The sequence below is a fragment of the Nyctibius grandis genome, chromosome 3 (assembly GCF_013368605.1).
Source record: "Nyctibius grandis isolate bNycGra1 chromosome 3, bNycGra1.pri, whole genome shotgun sequence".
In the NCBI taxonomy this organism is placed as follows: Eukaryota; Metazoa; Chordata; class Aves; order Nyctibiiformes; family Nyctibiidae; genus Nyctibius; species Nyctibius grandis.
Genome location: NC_090660.1, coordinates 94,951,161 through 94,971,368, shown reverse-complemented (window position 1 = coordinate 94,971,368; position 20,208 = coordinate 94,951,161). Strand labels below are relative to the sequence as shown.

At 41.6% G+C, this 20,208-nt stretch overlaps 1 protein-coding gene across 1 annotated transcript in view; it reads right to left on the bottom strand.

Annotated features, from left to right (window-relative positions):
- LRP12 (LDL receptor related protein 12) overlaps window positions 1–19,314 on the bottom strand; it is a 53,769-nt gene extending 34,455 nt beyond the window's left edge. The window contains exon 1 of the mRNA XM_068396144.1: window positions 18,986–19,314. Coding sequence (XP_068252245.1) covers window positions 18,986–19,064 — 79 coding nt within the window. The 5' untranslated portion in view covers window positions 19,065–19,314. The remainder of the gene's footprint in view (window positions 1–18,985) is intronic.
- Between the last annotated feature and the right edge of the window lie 894 nt (window positions 19,315–20,208).

The following is a 20,208-nucleotide window of genomic DNA, read 5'->3' as shown; positions in this document are numbered from 1 at the left end:
ACTACAGTTTCTTTAAATCACTGTTGCAGTAAAAAACCTGGTTTTGTTTTTGCTCCTTGCAGGTTTAGATTGATTTCCCATCTGAAGTCCTTATAACTACAGGAACAAATGGCAGTAGGCAACAGTCTACATACAGGTAGTCTGTTATATTTAAAAAAAAAAAACAAAACACAAACAGAAAACAAACACCAACAGTCAACCAGAAGATTTCAGGCCTCTATCAGAAGTTAGATGGTAAAAGCAAGGCTTCAGGTCATATATTCTTAGGACATAATACTGCTGGTTATCCTGTTTTCTTCAAATGATTTGATTCCATTCCGTCTTGAAAAAGTGATAACAGAAGAAACAAAATCATTATTCATAAACTAATAACTGCAGCCATCATAAATCTTATTATAAGTTTGCAGAAATTAAAATATTATCTGCTACTACCCCATGAATCCCTACCAAGAACCCTCAAAACATCCAAGCTTCTAGTTCCACATGATAGCATGAGTCACACTTACAACTGATTTTTTTCCAAAAAAGACTTAAGTAGTGTAGGAGTACTTCATATTGGGAGGTGGGGGAGAATCACGAGGATTTCTGAAAAGAAGGAAAACACTGCTCACTGCTGCATCTTTATTATGGAGCCTACATCTCATGTGACCAATAACTCAAAAGAGAAGAGAAAAAGAAAAACAGCAGTCATCTTAGAAAAAAAAAAAAAGAAAAAAAAATGATCACTTAAGATACATCCAGAGAATAATGGTTTCAAAATCCAGAAAGCTTCTTAGATTCATAAAATAAAATTACAAAATCTATTTATTTTAAGTCTTTATTCAACAGAAGGGCTAAGTTGTTACAATTCAGGCAGAAATCAAGGAAGAAATCTCATACTTCTGACCAGAGCAAAAGCAGGGGATTGAGACATCTAACCATAATTTCCAGATTTGCTAGATTCTTTCTGGAACACTGGCCTGAGCAAACCAGGGAACACAAGTTAAGAGTATATACCTGCTGAGCTTCAACTCTACCTTCATGAAGGTAACAACAATAAATTAGAATTAACTGCAAAGCATCCCAGCTGCGTTCACAGTAATGACATAACTGAACTGAATGCAAGCTGTTTACTGGAAAGGGTGGTGAAGCAGCAGTATATTTACATGCACATTTTGCACATACATCAAATATAAAAATCATAAAAGCACAGCAAGTTTATTGCATCTAAGAAAAACATCCTCATTTGAAAGACAAAACTGTGTTTTATTCCCTTCTTGCTACTTATTACTAGAACTTTGAATTTGACAACCTTTTATACTCTTTAATGTGTTTTGGTTTCTTTCTGACAGAATTAAAAAGCACTGCAGTTCCCAAGAAAGCTTGTTTTCTTTAATTTACAAAAAAAAGTGCACAGAAACCACAGACCTTGCAAATACTTGTGCAGACTTGTTTATGCAAAGTGTGGCAACTGGAGTTTTTAGACCCCTAGCACCTATTCAGACTGAAATTGAACTTACACAAAATGTCATGCAGTCTGCCCAGCTATCTTCCAGCTATCTTCCAGAAATACAGGACAGAGTCTCTGTCCCTTATTAATGCTTCACTGAACTAATTAAAGTGTAGAAGTAACCTTGCACAGTGTAACTCAGCACGCCATCATTCATACGGACTGCAACAACTCAGTAAAAAGCACAGCCGAAGGAAGAGCTCCTAAGGCAATGCACTTCTTGCCTGTGCCTTCAACATCTGTAAAACAAAGCTCTTTGTTAATCTCATGCAAACATCCACGTGCAACGTTAATTTCATTATTTATTATGAATAATTTGAACTGCTCTAGTTATAGCAGACAGAAGTGGAGATGTCACCGAGTTTTGAGGGAACCACAATATTCCATTCTCACTATTAAAAAGACATTCAATCCAATAGCTCTTTCTCTACTGTTATTTGTTAGCTTCAAAATTTCAATCACTACAAAAGCAAAGGCTATTAATTAGCTACACTAATTTTCTACACTTGCCTGAACTATGCTGTTTATTAAATATCCTCAGGATTTAGGAAGAATAAGAAATGAACTTGCTATAATTTGCCAGTCATAACATACTGCATTCCTCAAAATGCATCGTGAATTGCTTCTATTCAAAGAATACATTTCTAATAGAAGACAGATTGCTTGCAAGATATGAAACTGGTTTTACTCAGATTAATAACTTCTTTAATTAAGAATGAGATCTTAAAATAGCCAAGGTATACTCCTGGTACAAACGTGTGTACACACATACTTGGCATGAACACGCTCAGCACCCATGTAAAAATTCTGTCTGTGGCAGCCTTGCCACTTTTACATTCTTTTGTTCAAACGAATTAGTTTCATCAAAGCAAACAAATGATAAGGGAAGTATCCAGTAAAATTTATAATCCAGTAAAACTTCTTTTCTCTCCAGTGTTTTATGCAAGACCTGTGTACACTTCAAGAAAACTCTCCTACAGCTACCGCATTGATTCAAGACATTGATTCTAAAACAGGAAACTTCAGGAAGCCCCATGAATATTTTAAAAAGTCTAGCAGTAGTCTATATGTATTTATATAATTAAAAAACAATAGACAAGCAGGTGTAAATCTCTAAGACCCAAACTGGTATTTCTTTCCCTTTCTTCGGAAAGCAGATCTTTTCTTTTTTTTTTCCCTTCCCTTCCATGTTATCTGATATTAATCCTGTGATTCTTGTCCTGCAAGAACGATGCTGATGCTGTACCTTGCACATTAGCATGAGTATACCTGTAAAAGAGTTTAGCACCTTTTATTTCAAATACTATGCAGTGTCTTAAAAATAAATTTGCAAAAAGTTTAGAGTCTTCTTTACTTGGCTCATGATATCTGTAAAACACAGTAACATACTACTGCATTTTTTCCTAACAGCACAAATAAGCTTTTATCATGATTATAGCTTTATTGTGTCAGGAACTGTACAAACAAGAAAAACAACTCTTGCTCCACAGAGCTCACTGCTTTGTGAAAACCACCTATGCTATGTTTTTATCAGGTAAAGGAAAGGACAATAAAAAAGCACAATACATAAAACAATTGGAAATCCCAGCCCACCAGATGCCAAAACATAATCAAATGGCAGTGCTTTATAGGAACCACAGCAGAGTTAAGAGGGTTTGAAGAAAGCAAATACAATGGCATTGTGCTTCCCATGGACAGATCCACCCAGGTGGTGGGAAGCACAAAGGAAAGAATGGCTGAACATGAGTAATGTTAGAAAGTGATAAAGCTATCAGTACTAAAGAACCACTGCAGATCAAAAGGGTAGTAAAACCAAGTGAAACAGAACTTTGACTTACAGCTGTCCTGTGCTAACAACTCCTCATTGTGCCTCACCTTCCCTCTCTCCCTCAAATCACTAAGAACAAAGTTCAAAATTCTGAACACCAAAGGTAAAGGCTTGTCCCTTTCCCAAAGCAGAAACTTCGGGAAGCGTTTGGGAAAGTCTATAGTTACATCCAGCACAATTAATGTAACTTAGAGACAGGAGAGATTATTTGAAAACAGCTGTAAAACAGGAATTGCAATATAAAGACAGTTAATACTGTCTTCATATGCGAAGAAAAGAAGTGCACACCTGACAGCCAGAATACTTCTTTTCACATTGCATAGTACTGGAGCCTCTTACAATGGGGATTCCCACTAGTTAGAAGAGATAAACACAATCTTCTACTATCAGGAACCAGAAACAAGAGTGTTGGATAGTACTATGATGCCACAATTGCAAAATGAAGCAAAGAAATCCTTTCTGTAGAGCTGACTAAGCATTTAGTCAGCAAAGAAATCCTTTCTGTAGAGCTGACTAAGCATTTAGTCCTCTCGCGGAGGAAAGCGAATGTCACTCCAGTCTTCAAAAAGGGCAGGAAGGAGGACCCGGGTAACTATAGACCAGTCAGCCTCACCTCCATCCCCGGAAAGGTGATGGAGCAACTTGTTCTTGGTGCTGTCTCTAGGCACATCAAGGATAGGGGGATCATTAGGGGCACTCAGCGTGGCTTCACCAACGGGAAGCCTTGCTCAACCAACTTGATAGCCTTTTATGAGGATGTTACCCGGTGGATAGATGACGGTAAAGCTGTGGATGTGGTCTATCTCGATTTCAGTAAAGCGTTTGACACGGTCTCCCACAGCATCCTCACAGCTAAACTGGGGAAGTGTGGTCTGGATGATCGGGTAGTGAGGTGGATTGTGAACTGGCTGAAGGAAAGAAGCCAGAGAGTAGTGGTCAGCGGGACAGAGTCCAGTTGGAGGTCTGTGTCTAGCGGAGTTCCGCAAGGGTCGGTTCTGGGACCAGTTCTATTCAATATATTCATTAATGACTTGGATGAGGGATTAGAGTGCGCTGTCAGCAAGTTTGCTGATGACACAAAACTGGGAGGAGTGGCTGAGATGCCGGAAGGCTGCGCAGCCATTCAGAGAGACCTGGACAGGCTGGAGAGTTGGGCGGGGAGAAATTTAATGAAATATAACAAGGGCAAGTGTAGAGTCCTGCATCTGGACAAGAACAACCCCATGTACCAGTACAAGTTGGGGACAGACCTGTTGGAGAGCAGCGTAGGGGAAAGGCACCTGGGGGTCCTAGTGGACAACAGGATGACCATGAGCCAGCAGTGTGCCCTTGTGGCCAAGAAGGCCAATGGCATCCTGGGGTGTATTAGAAGGGGTGTGGTCAGCAGGTCAAGAGAGGTTCTCCTCCCCCTCTACTCTGCCCTGGTGAGGCCGCATCTGGAGTATTGTGTCCAGTTCTGGGCCCCTCAGTTCAAGAAGGACAGGGAACTGCTAGAGAGAGTCCAACGCAGAGCCACGAAGATGATTAAGGGAGTGGAACATCTCCCTTATGAGGAGAGGTTGAGGGAGCTGGGTCTCTTTAGCTTAGAGGAGACTGAGGGGTGACCTCATTAATGTCTATAAATATGTAAAGGGCAAGTGTCATGAGGATGGAGCCAGGCTCTTCTCAGTGACATCCCTTGACAGGACAAGGGGCAATGGGTGCAAGCTGGAGCACAGGAGGTTCCACTTAAATTTGAGGAAAAACTTCTTTACTGTAAGGCTGACTGAACACTGGAACAGGCTGCCCAGAGAGGTTGTGGAGTCTCCTTCTCTGGAGACATTCAAAACCCGCCTGGACGCGTTCCTGTGTGATATGGTCTAGGCAATCCTGCCCCGGCAGGGGGATTAGACTAGATGATCTTTCGAGGTCCCTTCCAATCCCTAACATTCTGTGATTCTGTGATTTGACTTGACAGCCAGTTTAGGCAGCTGCAATTCAGCAGAGTACAGCACGCTTTCAAGGCAGCCATAGCATCCATAACATTAGTCAAAGAGAGCAGAACAAAGTTTGTTTGAAAACACTTAGGTATATAATTTCCCTGCTGTCAAACTACATCCCCAAGACACACAAACTACCACTGGAAAATTTTAGATGTGTTAAAGCAGACACAGAGTTAATTTACTATATGGATTCTGGTTTTGGCTTTTTGCAAGGTGAGTATTTGTTACAGAAATTAAAAGATCACAATGACTTGTAGATGCCTTAGTGTAGAATAAAGGCTGTTTGTATGACTCTAAATGCACTTTCTGTGCCTACTCTCTATAGAGCCAGTAAGAAAAGGTCTCGCATTGTATGGGTCACAAAATACCAAGTTTTATTACACTGCAGTAGCTCTAAGCATGCAAGAGAAGTCCTGCACCCTTCAGCTTTATCTCGATCTTTTTCGTAACATGGAATTTGAACTACATTCTGCTTTCCTTCTCAAACACACACAGATGTTCCCACCTTGACCCTCTGTCAACCACATACATGTACCCCTGTGCAGCAGAATCATCATTTCAATCGGAGCACTTTGCAAGAAATTGGAAGTGTCTATAAAATTCATGATACATGCCTTATTTATCTCAGGGTCAAATAAACTCAAATTTGGTGTCTCATTGCACTCTGAACCTTCATGTTTTAGATTTAAGTTCACAGCAATTCAAAAGAGCAAACAGATTTCCAAGAAGTTAGATAGCCGAAATAGGCACATTTACAGAGGTGTGAATTGGCCCATCCACTTCCACCTAATGTTACTATCTTAATGAAAAAGTCCTATGGAGATGAATGACAAAGAAATAACCTGCCTCCTTTCACCGAAACATGGCCATTCTTGGGACTGTACCGTCCCTCTCAGCCTCAACACAGCTGGCGCAAGACTGCCAATTTTCAATCCCCATGTTCTCACACTTACCCACATGCCAGTCCCACCGGCAGAACTAGGAAAGGGGTTCACACAGGCATGTGCTCCCCAGCCTCTCCAGGTCCTGGGATGTTCACCAAGCAAACACAGAGCCTCACACTGCCGTATGCTGAAAATCCTTACCAAACCACCAGCTCCCCCAGGGAGGGAAAAGCAAGTAGCCATGAGCAAATGTGTATACACGCAGACACACACACGCACACGCTCTCTCTAGGAGAGACTTCCTATGACAAAAATCACAAATAGGAAGAGAGGCTTAAACATACTGAGAGGAATGAACACGTTAGAAAAGAGAAAGTGATCTAACAGGTATTTCAAAAATCCTTATCACCATTTACCCTGACATTCACATTTATAATTAACCTTCCAGTATGCTATCCCTACACCTAGTACACCTTATCTCCACTCTTGCCTTGACACAAGCTCTTCCAGCTCTCCTCCTCATCTATTCCTTTCTTGACCAAAAGACATTCTTACTACACGTTTACATGACTCATTAACTTCCTTCCTGAGAACAGATTTAAAAACTTACTTTTTTTTTCCCTGCACTCTAGTTTCCTAAAAGATCTTATTAAATATATGGGATACTACACCAAAACATGTTTCGACTCTTCCTCTGAGGAAATTCCTGCCAAAAATCATTGAGATAAACACAAGATGACTGAAGGTCAAGTTACATAATTACAACCCACCCCTTTATCCATCCAGTTCACTACCTGATACTCCAAAAGCCACTTCAGTTGTTTAGTTTACGCATATTCATTTATCTGGTGATCTGAATATCAACTTGAGCCTAGTTTCCCACGGATCACAAAGCGTAAGAGCAGTTGTGCACATCTGTACATTCCCCACAACTTCCAAATACTTTGGACTATTTCTACCACATTTGGCAGAAGAGTAACAGTCCCAAAAATCCAGTTAAGAGGAATTTCATGTAAAAATCATACATTTCTACTTGTGTTCCAACGTAAAGGCTTCACTGTAAAATTACTTGTTACTAAATGTACGAGATTCCACATGGAATACAATAATCCATGAGAAAAAAATGTTCTACTTGTCTGCTTCAAATAAAAGATGGCTGGACTGAAGGAGCTCTCTAAGTGGTGGCAGCAGCAGATCATCACTAAACCTTTTAAAGCAGTCTGCATCCATTCACTTAAGAAACAATAGCCAAAATATACAATGGACTGTGTTTCTTATGAGCAGAAAAGGATTGGCATTTTGGGGATGAGAGAAATTAGTTGGTAGTCACATTTGTGAAAACAGACGAGGATAGGAGTTGGAGTTTTAAATAAAGTAGAACAGACACACTGCTCTCAAAGTAGCCTATTTCCAACAAAAACTCAGCAACTGCATCTTTCCCAGAAGTGTGCTGTTTGCATTTAAATGCTTTAGGACCACTCTTCATCCTTTATCTTCGCTCTGAGGGAGAGACTAGTCTGCCTACACCTATAACTGAGACTTCTCCAAAGAGCAGTTCAGATCAGTAAGCCACATTCCTGTTGCCTCTCATCCCTTTAATAAGTCTGCCTTTTCCCACACTGACTCTGCCATAAGTTAAGCCAAACAAAGGCTCCCCACTTCACACTCACATACAACATCAGCATAGGACCAGAAAAGTGGAGTAACAAACTCTTATTCATGCACAACCATGGAGCAGCTGTTTGTTTTCTGTGCTTCAGCTTCTACCCTGCAAACAACAATACTTTACAGGAATACTGTCAGTGTGAGGGGTTATTAGTCTATCTTAACACTTAAACCTCAGATAATAAAGAGCTTTTAGGCAACTACACAAATAATATTTTAAATGAAAAATATTCATTGAAGGTTTGTTTCCAAGCATATCACATCAGTAAAGCACAGTAAATTCAGATGCAAGTTAGGTTTATAGTAGTCTTTTGGTATAAGCCTATTTTTAAGAAGAAAGCTCAGTACCAGCAAGTCACTGCTTGATACACAAGTGTTCTTTTACAAAGAAATGCCACATATGAAGTAACAGCCAACTAGAGAAAGAAACTCAAATGGCAGCTATTTGTTGGGACACTCTGATTCAACCTGTCTATGAATGAAACAAAATGATTTTTTGAAGAAAGGGATGAAGAATGCTTTGGAAAAATAGCTATACGAAAAAGACACTAGTTTTTATGTTAATACCATTTACCAAACTTGACAGGCAGTTGTATTCTTCTGGATGCAGCTTCTTTTCAATTTGCATGAAGAACACTGTTACACTTGTGCATTGATGAAAGCAGATTACATCCCTTACAATTCCTTACTGGAAACTACCTAACGAATAATAATAAGCCACAGTTTAAGGGCATTGGTTTCGCTGTGTGTTGGCTATTCAAAAAAGGAAGAGGGTAACACTACAAGAGGTACAGTTCTGGAAAAGAAGTATAAAAGAAGTCTGGAATATTTCATGGTACCCGAGTTGTCCATTCCTCATCTTTTATTGATAGTATATACATATACTACTTCCTAAAATTAGGAAGTACTTTCAAGTTGATATAGATTGTAAAACTGAAGAGCAAGGCTTATTTGTGATGAAACAGACACTGTGAAGTCAGAATACTTGCAAATTCTTACACTGTTTATACTTCACCACCGATTGTTATTCACTTGACTACTTGATTTTCCTTTCTGGATCGTTTGCAGAAGTACTCAGAGGCTCAGCATTGACATTACAAGACAATTTTAACATGGGTTCAGTCATTATCAGTGTTGGGGCACCAAGACAACACGATTTCTCAAGAGGTCTGTGTATTCACTCAAAGTATTTTAGCCAGTTCAGTTCCCAGAAGGTAAACATTAGGCTTGCTGTAGCTAAAAGTGATGGTAGAGATGGCATTCCCGTTGGCCTTTGTCCTCTCAAAGCAAAACAAACTGTGTAGGTTTCTAATGTGGACCACCTACAGACATAAATGTCCTACAATAATCCTGGGTGGGTAAAACTTTCAAATGCAACTTTTCATAAAGATAGCTTTGAATTAATAAACACACCACTGAAAGCTCCTAACATCTAAGGTTAATTTCATTGCTTACAATTACCAAACTACAGGTAACAATTTTACTACATTTTTAAAAGCAGTTAGTTTTGATTTGACTTTGATCTTATTGATGCCAGCAGTAAAATTTAAACTGATCACAACAAAGCACAGCAAAGTCAAGGCTGAGTGTGGATTAAAATACCACACCCACCCCCTTCCAAATATGTATATACCTATTCAAAGCAACCACAGGACTTAGTAATACTTACACAAAATCATATGCACATTGGAAAACCAAAGATTCACCTTGATTTTGTCAACTTCTGCTGACACAGAATTACTGATGAAGTCAATGACTAACTTCACTAAGGAAGGGCTAAGGCAATGGTCAACAAAACTAACAGGAGACAACCTTAAGCACAGAGCAAGTTAGTCTTGGCTTAGGAAAAAGTTGCAGATTAATGACAGAAGTTCTTAGCCTACCCTACACAAATATGCAAATTCTATTTCTTAAGAAGTTTAACTGAAGCATACAGTATTTGGTAATATTTTTTTATAATCATGACCATGCTACAACAGGGGATGCTTCACTCTGTACTGCTACAGAAAGGTTCTAAGGCTCAAGGAGGTATGGGTTTCCTTTTTAAGGAAGGTAGCTTGAAAAGGCAAATGGGTAAATTAGGCTCCAATGCACTAATTCAGCTGTAAAATAAAGGGTAAAAAATTACATACACAGGCAGACATTCCACTCTATTAAAAGCCAACCTGCTAACAAAATTCAGCACTTGCTCCTACACCCTTTTCAAAGGGAGGCACTGAATTTTAAAATAGCAAAAGAAGTGACATAGCATGGCAACAAGTACAAGATCAATGTCAGACATAATGCTTACATGTTCAAATTTCTATTTATCTACTTTTATATAATGAAGTGTATCGCTCATTTAAGTGTATGCCCTTGCTGTTTAATAGCAGATTTCCAGATACAGGGAGAAAAGACAACCCACAACAATGGAACTCCATAAACCGCAAAACACAAACTCTGATTACATATCTAAGTAAACTAAAATATCTTCAGACACTTCAAAAATACATCAAAGTATACAGTATTTCAGTACAGGCATGATTCTGCGATTCTGTGAGTTGCTTAATAAGAATCTGATGCCATGATCCTTATGTTCATAGCAAAAATTTATAAACTATGTTCAACAACTCACAAGTTTAAAGCTAGTTCAGACCTCCTTCCCAGCAGAGTAACTCATCTCCCTTGAATTTGTTCATGTCCAACACTCTAAATGGCTATCTGGAGTTAGATCCACCTCCTTCGTAAAGCCACAAACCAGGGACAGTCCAGAAAACTCGTGAAAGAGATTCAAATGTGGACTTACTTGATTCCCACGTACACCTTCCTGGACTCCATGCTTTTAATTAACATTTTAAGACAGATGTACAGCTGAATATTTCATGATACTCATTCCAAACAGTCACTATCAAGCACTACTAGAACTTTCTGTTAGTCAGGAGTGCAGAGGGGGGTCTCTCAACTCCCCAGCCATGACCTTAACTTTTCACTCTGGGTAGATCTGACTTGCAAGGGAGTCATTCCTGGGAGATGTCATTGCACAGGCCAGTTTGCAGCACTGCTGCTGCTCCTCCCAATCTGCACATTTAGAACACAGGATCTCTTATTCCAGGAAAACTCATGGACCCCAAAGGCACCACCCACAAGCTGTGTGGTTCCAATAGATAGTGGGGAAAGTGGACTGTGTTCCTCACTAAGGCCAGAGGATAAAGGTATAGTCCTTTTCCCAAGCCTTATTCATCTACAGTGTAAAGGTGAAAGGGCTGTACAGGCAGTACTGCCCCAAATTCCCACACTGGATGAAGAGAAACAGAAAGCTGGAATTGTAGACTTCAGAAGACAGTAGTAACATTATCACTTAGCTTTGGTATACTGGATTGCCGTTTATATTAGAACTGTGATACCACTGAAGCTTTGTTACAGTGTGCACAGATGACAGACAGAACAGATAACTTGAAATCAGGGACTGGAGTGAGACAAGCTAGACAACACCTACGCAACAGGCACTGGAAACAGCATTAGCTGGATCAGCAGCAACAGGGAGGTCAGTAGTAACTGGACTCTAGAAACATACAGCTCCCAGGCACATCCAGCGGTAAAGCTGCTAAAGAGCACACAATTGCCAAATACCAGTATCAGCCAGAAAGAGGAACACGCAGCAGAGTCACAAAAAAAGGATGTTTCAAAACACTGACAAAAGCCGTATGCTAAGTTACAAAATGCTCAAAAATCTCTGTTTGCTAATCCACTTATTTTCTAAAGCACAGGTGAAATGCAAGAACCTAATGTTTCTGCAACATCCCCCTACCTGAGAATACTAGGAAGGCCCGAGAGCGAGACATCACGCGATTCCTGGGCTCCTCCTGAACTCAAACCCCTTTTCTTGCTTGCTGATAACTCGCAAGAGTAACCTCTTAGATTGATTTGATGTTCGTTCACTCAGCCACCATAACACCCCTTAAAATAAAAGGGCTGGTTTTCTTCCTCCCTTCCACTTGCACAGACTCTTAAACTAACAGCTGCTCTCCCAGACAGCTTGGCTTCCTCTTCCCCACTGAAGAACAAACGGTTCTGCCACCTTTAGCCGTGAACATGCCTTCTGAAGATGTCCCAACCTTTCCTTTCCTTGACATCCCAGCTCTCCAGTCTTCAGCAATACCTCTAACCAAAGGCACTAGCTGAACTTTAGCCATGGAACTGGTTGCTTTTTCAGTACCTTTAGATAGGAAACATGAACAACGCAGAGGTGCTCTGATGAAGGAAGCAATTTCTACTAATTACACAATTACTCAAATCCATCCCAGTCAGTACTTCCAGCTGCATGTCGCTGTGATCAAGAGACAGGTGACTGATGATTTTATCATTCATTTTTCTGACACACACCAACATGCATTTCTTTCAGAATATTTAAACCGATACCTACATCATGGCAAGGAGAAATGGTCTGTCTCCATACTTTTAAAAAATTATCAGCTGTGGAAAGAAATATGTACTCTCCCAAGTCCAGTTACAAGTATTTCCATATGGTTTAGACAGGCATTTTCAGTTAAATCCCTGTGCACTCTCTCTGAGCACTTCTTTAGAAGAGAGCAAATGGAAAAATGTAATTGCTTAGTAGTAGGAAGAGCAGACTGGAGTAAATACAACAATATTATGAATAAAACAGCACATTAATTAGGACTCTAGAATCATTCTGTCTTTGGAAATGACTCTGTTGAGCTCTATGTGCAGGAAAAAAAAAGGAGGGGAGGTTTAAAGCCTCCGCTTAAAACTATGTGATAAGAGGAACACTTATATATATGGATTTGTTCACTGCATGTGACCTATTTATTATCTGTCTCAGTCCCAGTTACTACAATATCCCTTATTGAAGCTTTTACTTTCTTTTACTTGAGATACTCAAAATACAATTTCATAGAAGGAAAACACCCTATCAGGGTGTGCTAATTCATTGGATTCTAATACATTTTTTTAAAGTGTAGAAAAAACCCCATGCTAACCAATGTCTTATGAAAATTCATATACAGCTAAAATCTAGAACCCAAACACATGAATGTAAGTGCATGCCTTCCCTCTACTTCCATTTTCTCTTCTAAACTGCTCACCTTCAGTTACTAAAAGGTTCTTTCTAAAGGAGCAGTTCCTTAAATGAGTAAGATCATTAAATTTTTAACAGGCATCATTGACTGGAACAAACTTATTACTAGGAACACTGTATAAATTAGAGTAAAAACAAAATTCTATTTTTTTTTTCCATAAAAGAACTATTCTCACAATTGTAGTTTCAGAGGGACCTATCTGTGTCTCCCAATAGGTTCAGACAAAGCTGGAGTAATAAAACCAAGTTTCATGAGCCTCTAGCAGAGTCATTTTTTCCTAACTTTTAAACACAAGCAACTTCATTACAGACTTCCACCATATGCCAAAGCGTGCTTACACTGCTTGTTAGAGGATCACTCCACTGTTTTCTGGCTGCAACTGACTTAAAAAGCCTGCTCTGGTTACCCAGAGTCAGTCCCAGGGGCTTCCACTTAGCAGAAGAAACATCTCAGAGGTTAAAGGAAGTGTAGTCATGAATTACAGACACACAATCAGATGTATTTGCACTGATCTGTCAATTACACTAAATTTAGTAGCTTAAACTTAGCTACTCACAAGAATCAATACTATGCATTTCAATGCAACTGTAAACCTTCATGTAATAAAGCATTAGTAAAGTAATAACTGCAGCAAAATTTCAAGTGTAGAAAACAAAAAGAAACGTCGTCAGAACACAATCCTTCAGAGTGCGGTATCATATAGGCTGCTATAAACCACTTGGAGTATTTATTTCTGCTGAGGGGATAAACACAGCGGCTCAGATCTACAACCAACGTCCACACTATCAAATGCATTCGTATCCAGTGTTTTCTTACCACCGTGTAAACTAAGTAGGCCGAATCTTGCTGACCAACTGACACCTCAGTAATAATCGGTACTGCAAAATGTTACAGCTAGTAATTCTGAAACGCACACAATCCAAAAAAATCCCAGGTTGTTGACAAATAATACTTTTCAATTAATGCCTAGCTAGGTATCTCAGCTGTTCCAGTATTTAACATCATCATTAACTATCTGGGACAATATAAATGGAACACTAAAACTGGAAAATGCAGAGACATCTAGGAAAGCAAACCCACAGTATTTATACAGTACAAACAGTACTCATGAATTTTTAAAAATTGTAAGGAAATTACTGAATTATACTTAAGAAGTATGAAAAGAATGTCTACAGCTTGGGAAAGTGAGCTGTATGGTAAAACATAACCGATCTGTGGACGGATGTACCTAACATAACAAAGATACTAAGTTTAAAAATTTGAGATCTGTTAACGAACCACAAGACTGATCATAATTTCAAGTTTTAGCCAGGACAAACATGAAACAATATATTTAGGGCTTAGTTGAAAATAATACCCATACAGTTTACATCTATTTGATACTAAAATAGGAGTGACTAAAGCAAAGGAGTCAAACAGATTCACCTCTAGGGCCCTTCCAACCACTCACCCAGCAGAGCTCTTCCTCTCCTAACGAGGATAGAAACCGCTGAAAAAGCTGTGCTAATTACATGCTTCGCTCTGATGACAGGAATGGAGTCAGGTGGCTTCTGTCCTGATGCCAGTTACAAGTACCTCTCTGCTCTTCCTCTGGCTGATGATGTTCTCATTTAGTGCATAACAACAATCACACTAACTACCTTAGATTAAATTTTCAAACTCTTTTTGCTATAAGGTTGTCTAGGATGTGGTTTTTTTTCTTCTCCCCTCGAATGAACACTACTTTAAACATTGTGCATGTGACCTCACACATACTTTGACTACAGACCTGACTGTGGCTCTAATTAGCCAGCTGAATATGTAGGTACTTGCACAACTTGACATGATCAACTTATTAGACAACAGAAATTTCTATGCTATTAAAATTCAGACATTTGCACTTTAAGGGCTACAAAACCATTCTAATAAATTAAATGCAGCAGTTTTGCCAATAACATGATTTACAGCTTAGCAAAGTATATGTGTTCGGTGTATCACTAAAGAGTAACATTCAAGAGTTTTAGGTACAATAATTTATTAAGCCAAGCCATTCCTTTAGGACAGTCTGTTCTGTCTTTATAGTTCAACTTCTTTAGAAAATTAAATAAACTGGCTGGCAGACTTTATTTGCTTATATGATTCATGCTATTCTTTCAAACAAGGTGAACAAACCTGAAGAATTATTTATTCTTCCTCATACCGTCATTAGCAAACTGATATGTAAGTAAAATTTGGGTCCTGACCGGTGAACTTTTATAACAATTTTACCTGCCTTATCTTAAAACCAAATGAACAATGAATTATATATATAGTCTCATCATAATCTCAAGCAACATTTGTACCACAGAAACCTGGAATGGTTCTAACCCAAAACTAAGTGTTTTAAAGCTTACAGAAGTATAATACATTTTTTTTTAATGGGCCAGAATAATGTCAATTCATTGAAGTCTCAGTGGGCATACACAACAATGTTTCAATTACAATTTTTGGAAATAATAATTTTCTGACCCCTGCTAACATTTCTCAGTTATTGGTGCTTCAAGAAGTACTCACTAAACCCAAAGCCATCCTGGATAAAGAGAATTAAGACTGATCTCTATCTGCCCCCACTTCTACCTTTGACCTGTTTTAGTCTCTCTGTCCTACTACTGTGGATATTTTTTTAATACTCATTACATCTGGTGAAGCCAGAAGCAGGGAAATTTACCTACTGTACTACTGCATTGACTACCACCAACTGTACAGAACACTATTAAAGTTTCCTGTAGTCTTCTAATTAATAGGACAGAAATTTAAATTAATATACTGAGATGACAAGTATAGTTAAGACAATAAAAAATTCACTTTCCAGAAATCTGAAAAAGCCAAGTACCCACGCTTCCAGACTCCATTCCAAAAGAAACGCATGTCCTAGCTTTTGCACTGTGCCACCTCAGAGACTTATCATAACTTAACCTCTGCTCTGGAACACCAATCCCTCCCCAGCTGGCCCTGAAAATGCTGCATCACAGTACCAGTGAGATATAAAGCATCATCCTGCCAAGGGTTAAATAAAAATTAAACAAAATCGTAACATTAGACATTAGGAAGTCAGTTCTCTAATCCAAGCTGTTTTAACAAGAAAAAAAATAAGATTCACTTTATTTCCAGCCAATCAATCATCACACTTCGTTCTGAAAAACACTGCCCACAAGAACAGGACCATTTTCTCAAATGACATTTTTTCCCTGAAGAAACAACTTTGCGCCACATACAGTTCTCTTTTGAACTCAGATAACTGTTAGGGCCTTTGAGATATGCAGAAATGTCTTCATATTTGTCCCAGTAGAAGCCATGCCTGGATTATACAGAGACACATACAATCAAATATTTCTTGGATATAAAACTCTCAAGCCACAGGAAGGCCAGACATATTACAAAAAATACCACTGCTCAACACCCTACCAAGCTATAATTCTCGTTAGTCGGTGCTATTCCAATATTTCACTCATCAGTATTCCTCCTTCTCAAATTTTTATAATTATACTCATCATCAGAAGGAAGGTTTGAAAAATTCACTAACTACAGGGAAACAGAGAAACATTCTCTGGAGAGCTCAATGCCCACATATCAGCCTTGATGAATTTAGTAGTTTAATTAGTGGAAAATTCCAGATATTATAGCTGTGCAACTGGATAATAGAAGGCAACCAAAGTGATGCACTACTGCTTTTCCAAACGTGCATTTACCTTGAGTACCGCTTACTACATTCAAAGCCTTAACATGCAATAACATAGTCATATCCACAAGACTCTGCTCAGGATCAACATCACAGTCCAGAGCTCTGCTGTCAGCAGGGCCTTGATCAAATTCATGCCAGTGTTACATTAGTTTAGTTTGGAAGAGCTAAAAGCAGTTGTACAGGAAGGTAAAATGCTCTAACAGGGCACAGTTCCCACTCCCACTTCCTTCTCCCAAAAGAAACAAGCAGGAGAAACCAAAGCGACAGCTAGAGATAGGGCTATGCTACACAGCACATGCTTGCTTTCATTTTGGATGCCCTAGCCTCGGGAGGAGAAAGTTCCTTTCCTTCAAGCAGTGAAACTAGTCAGAACTTCAGACATTTGTAACAAAGACTGTTAGGAGAAACTAATCCCTCATGAGGATGAGGCAGCACACTGAGCGAAACTGGAAGCAGCTTCTGCTTCCTGGCAGTGGTGATAACGGATGGCGATGTGCTTCTCAGCAAGGCAAAAGAAACTTATGGAGCCTTCATTCTTGGTTGAACTTTGAAAAGCCTTGATTAAAGGTCTATGAAAAATGTTATTCAGCAAGAATTTCATTTGGTTGTTTTTCCTCTAACTAAAGATTGTGCTTGTGGTTTAAATTTTTATAGTGGAGATGCTGACAATACTGCCTAAGTTACAGCATCGTAATGCAAATCTATCTACTGAAGTCAGGCTGATGATGTACATCACAATTATCATTTTGACTTTTTACTTCAATTCTGTGGCAAGTATAATAAAACGAATACACAGAGTTTGTTAAAAAACTCTGCACAGAAATTAAATTTCTCAAGGACACTAAGTAGGCAAACATAAGGACAGCTTAATATATCCAGACTTGAGATTTTCCTTACCACCTCCTGCTCTACCACTAGCCAACTCCGTTCCAGTTGCGCTTTCACTTTAGCTTTTGACATATCAATTTAACAGTCTATATAGATATTAAAACTCTTTTCCCTGACTTTGTGTACATTTAAAAGGTTGGTCAGTACCTTGTTTTGTTCATGCGAGTAGGCTCCCTCAAAAATTAAACTATACCAGCATAACTATTCAGTTACAGGTACCGGCATAACTGTAGTTCTGTTTGAAGCAGCCTACCTTACTTCTACTCATGTAAATACGAAACGGAAAATGTTCTTACAAATTTATGTGGTACAACTACGCTTAAGAGCTTGCGCTGATCTTTGCAGTACAGGCATGTGCCAGACAAAACCCTTTGCACAGACAACCCTGAAATATCTTGATGTTCCAGACTCAAGTCTGTTTTTCCTAAGCAGTAAAAGCAATTCCAATTTCATATGCTCAATCACATGTTTAAAGCAAAGGTGTGTACTTCAGAAACTGCTAAACCAGGGCCCCTGTTGCTGTCCTCCTCCTCGGAAGGCACATGCCCAGCTCCGTGCCAAAGGCTGCTTCTCGCGTCGGGGGCCCATGGACACAACCTACGCTCGAGTTCATAAAACAAACACAAGTCCGCAATGACTCTCATTGTCAAGTATCTGCATTTTGATCTATCATGTATTACCTGGCCACTTATATACTGTAAAAAACAACATAAGTACATTCCCTAATGCATCTACACAAGTATTGTTCATTAGCAGCTCTGTTTAAAGATGGGTTTATAACCATAAATGAAATGCCATTCTGGTCTGAACTGAAAGCAGGATGAGCAGAAGCGAAGGTCCCTGGAAGGGCTTCAAGGCCTGTGCTGGATGTGTCACAAACTCACCATACAGCCCCCGCACTGCCCCTCTGAGGGGCTCCTCCTGCCCCCCGCACCAGGCCCCGTCGGTCCCAGCCCGGCCGGACGTGGAACATCTCCCAGGCATCCCCACTACCCACAGACCGCGATTATTCGTGACTCAGAGGATTTGGGGCCGGTTTGTTTGTGCGGCGCCACGCCAACTCCGGAGTTCCCGGCAGCGTACATCTGCGAGAGAGAAAGCCGGGGGCAGCCGGGCCAAACCCCAGCCTCAGTGCTGAGGACTTCCCTGAGGAGATTTCCGCCCACCCCCACAACATGGAAAATAACAAACCCGGGGCGAGTCCTGCAGCAGCCGAGCTCGGAGGGAAGAACGGGGCTGGGAAGGGGAAGTACGGGGACACCAGCAGGGCCGCCGCGGGGAAGGCGGCGCCGGTCCCGGGAGGTGTCAGGGCCCGGGGCGGGCCAGGGGACCCCACCGCCGGCCGGGGCCGCCGCACCGCCAGAGGCCGGACGGGAGAAAGGCCGCTTTGTTCTCCCTCCCCCACAGCGGGCGGCCGCCTCCCGGCCCAGGGGACGCAAGCGGACGAGTGGCGTTCCCTCCCGGTACCTACCGCAGAAGGAGACGACGAGGAGCAGGAGCAGCGCTGACCTCCAAGCCGAGGAGCCTTCTGCGCTCCCCCAAGGGGCCATAACATCAGCCCGCACGGAGGCGACGAGAAGCCGGACCTGCCACCGCCGCGCCCCCGACACGGAGCCAGAGCCTCCGCCGCAAGAGGGGCCGGCCGCGCCTCGCCCACCGGAGCTGCCGCCTCGGGGAGCGCTAGCGGCCCGCACAGCCGCACCTCATCCGCCCGCCCGCCCGCGGAGCCATGAGCTGCTGCCGCCACCTCCGCCGGCCTCGGCCTCCTTCCCTCGCGCCGCACCGCTTCCTCCTCCCCGGCTGGGCTCCACCGCGGCTGCGCACTGGCGGCCCGAGCGCATGGAGTCGCTCCCGACAGCCGCGGCCCGGGCGGGCGAGCGGGGCGGAGCGGCGGCCCCCAGACGGCGGGGGAGGGCCCGGGCCGCCACGCTCCGGCGCGGCCCCGCCCCGCCCCGCCGCCTCCCTCTCCTCCTCCCTCTCCTACTCCTCCGTCGCCGCTGCCAGGTTTCGGCCCGCCCCGTCCCGGGAGCTGCCGCCGCCGTCTCCCACAGCCGGGGCCGCGTCCTCCGGGGTGGGCCCCGTGGGCCGGCCTGTCCGCCCGGGTCGCGCCGACGGGTCGCTGACCCGAGGAGGCGTCCTCCGAGGAGATGGGTTCAGGCGGGGGAGGGGGGTGAATCTTCCCGTCACTCCGGCGGCAGGGCGGCCTGGGTTCCCGGCTTAGGGACGAAATAACCCAGTGGGAATTTGGGTGCCCTGGCTCTCTGCCCTGAAGAAAACTCTCTGTGTGAAATCAAACCCGAGCTATAAAGCACAGAGACACCTCGACGGCTGGTGGCCACTGTGTTTCTGACCTCCAAATCTGCGATTCACCAGTGAGACCCAAAAATTGCTCTGGGAGCAAAAAGCGTAACTGCTGTAGATGCACAGCATCCAAAATTAGGGAACCCATAGAAGTTCCTTGTGACGCATTCAGTTCAATTACGACTGCCTGTCTTTCACCCTTTAATGACACCATTTTCCTGTTGCACAGTTATCTATTGCTCTCAATTGTTTAACCGAGTGTCAACAGCAAGTGGGATTCACAGCGCAACTTCTATATTTAGCTTGAATTTTGAAGTGCCTGTTGCAGACTGAGAGAAGTGTTTATTACCTCTGCTCTCCTAGATCAATTGATCTACTTTGAAAAACAAAATA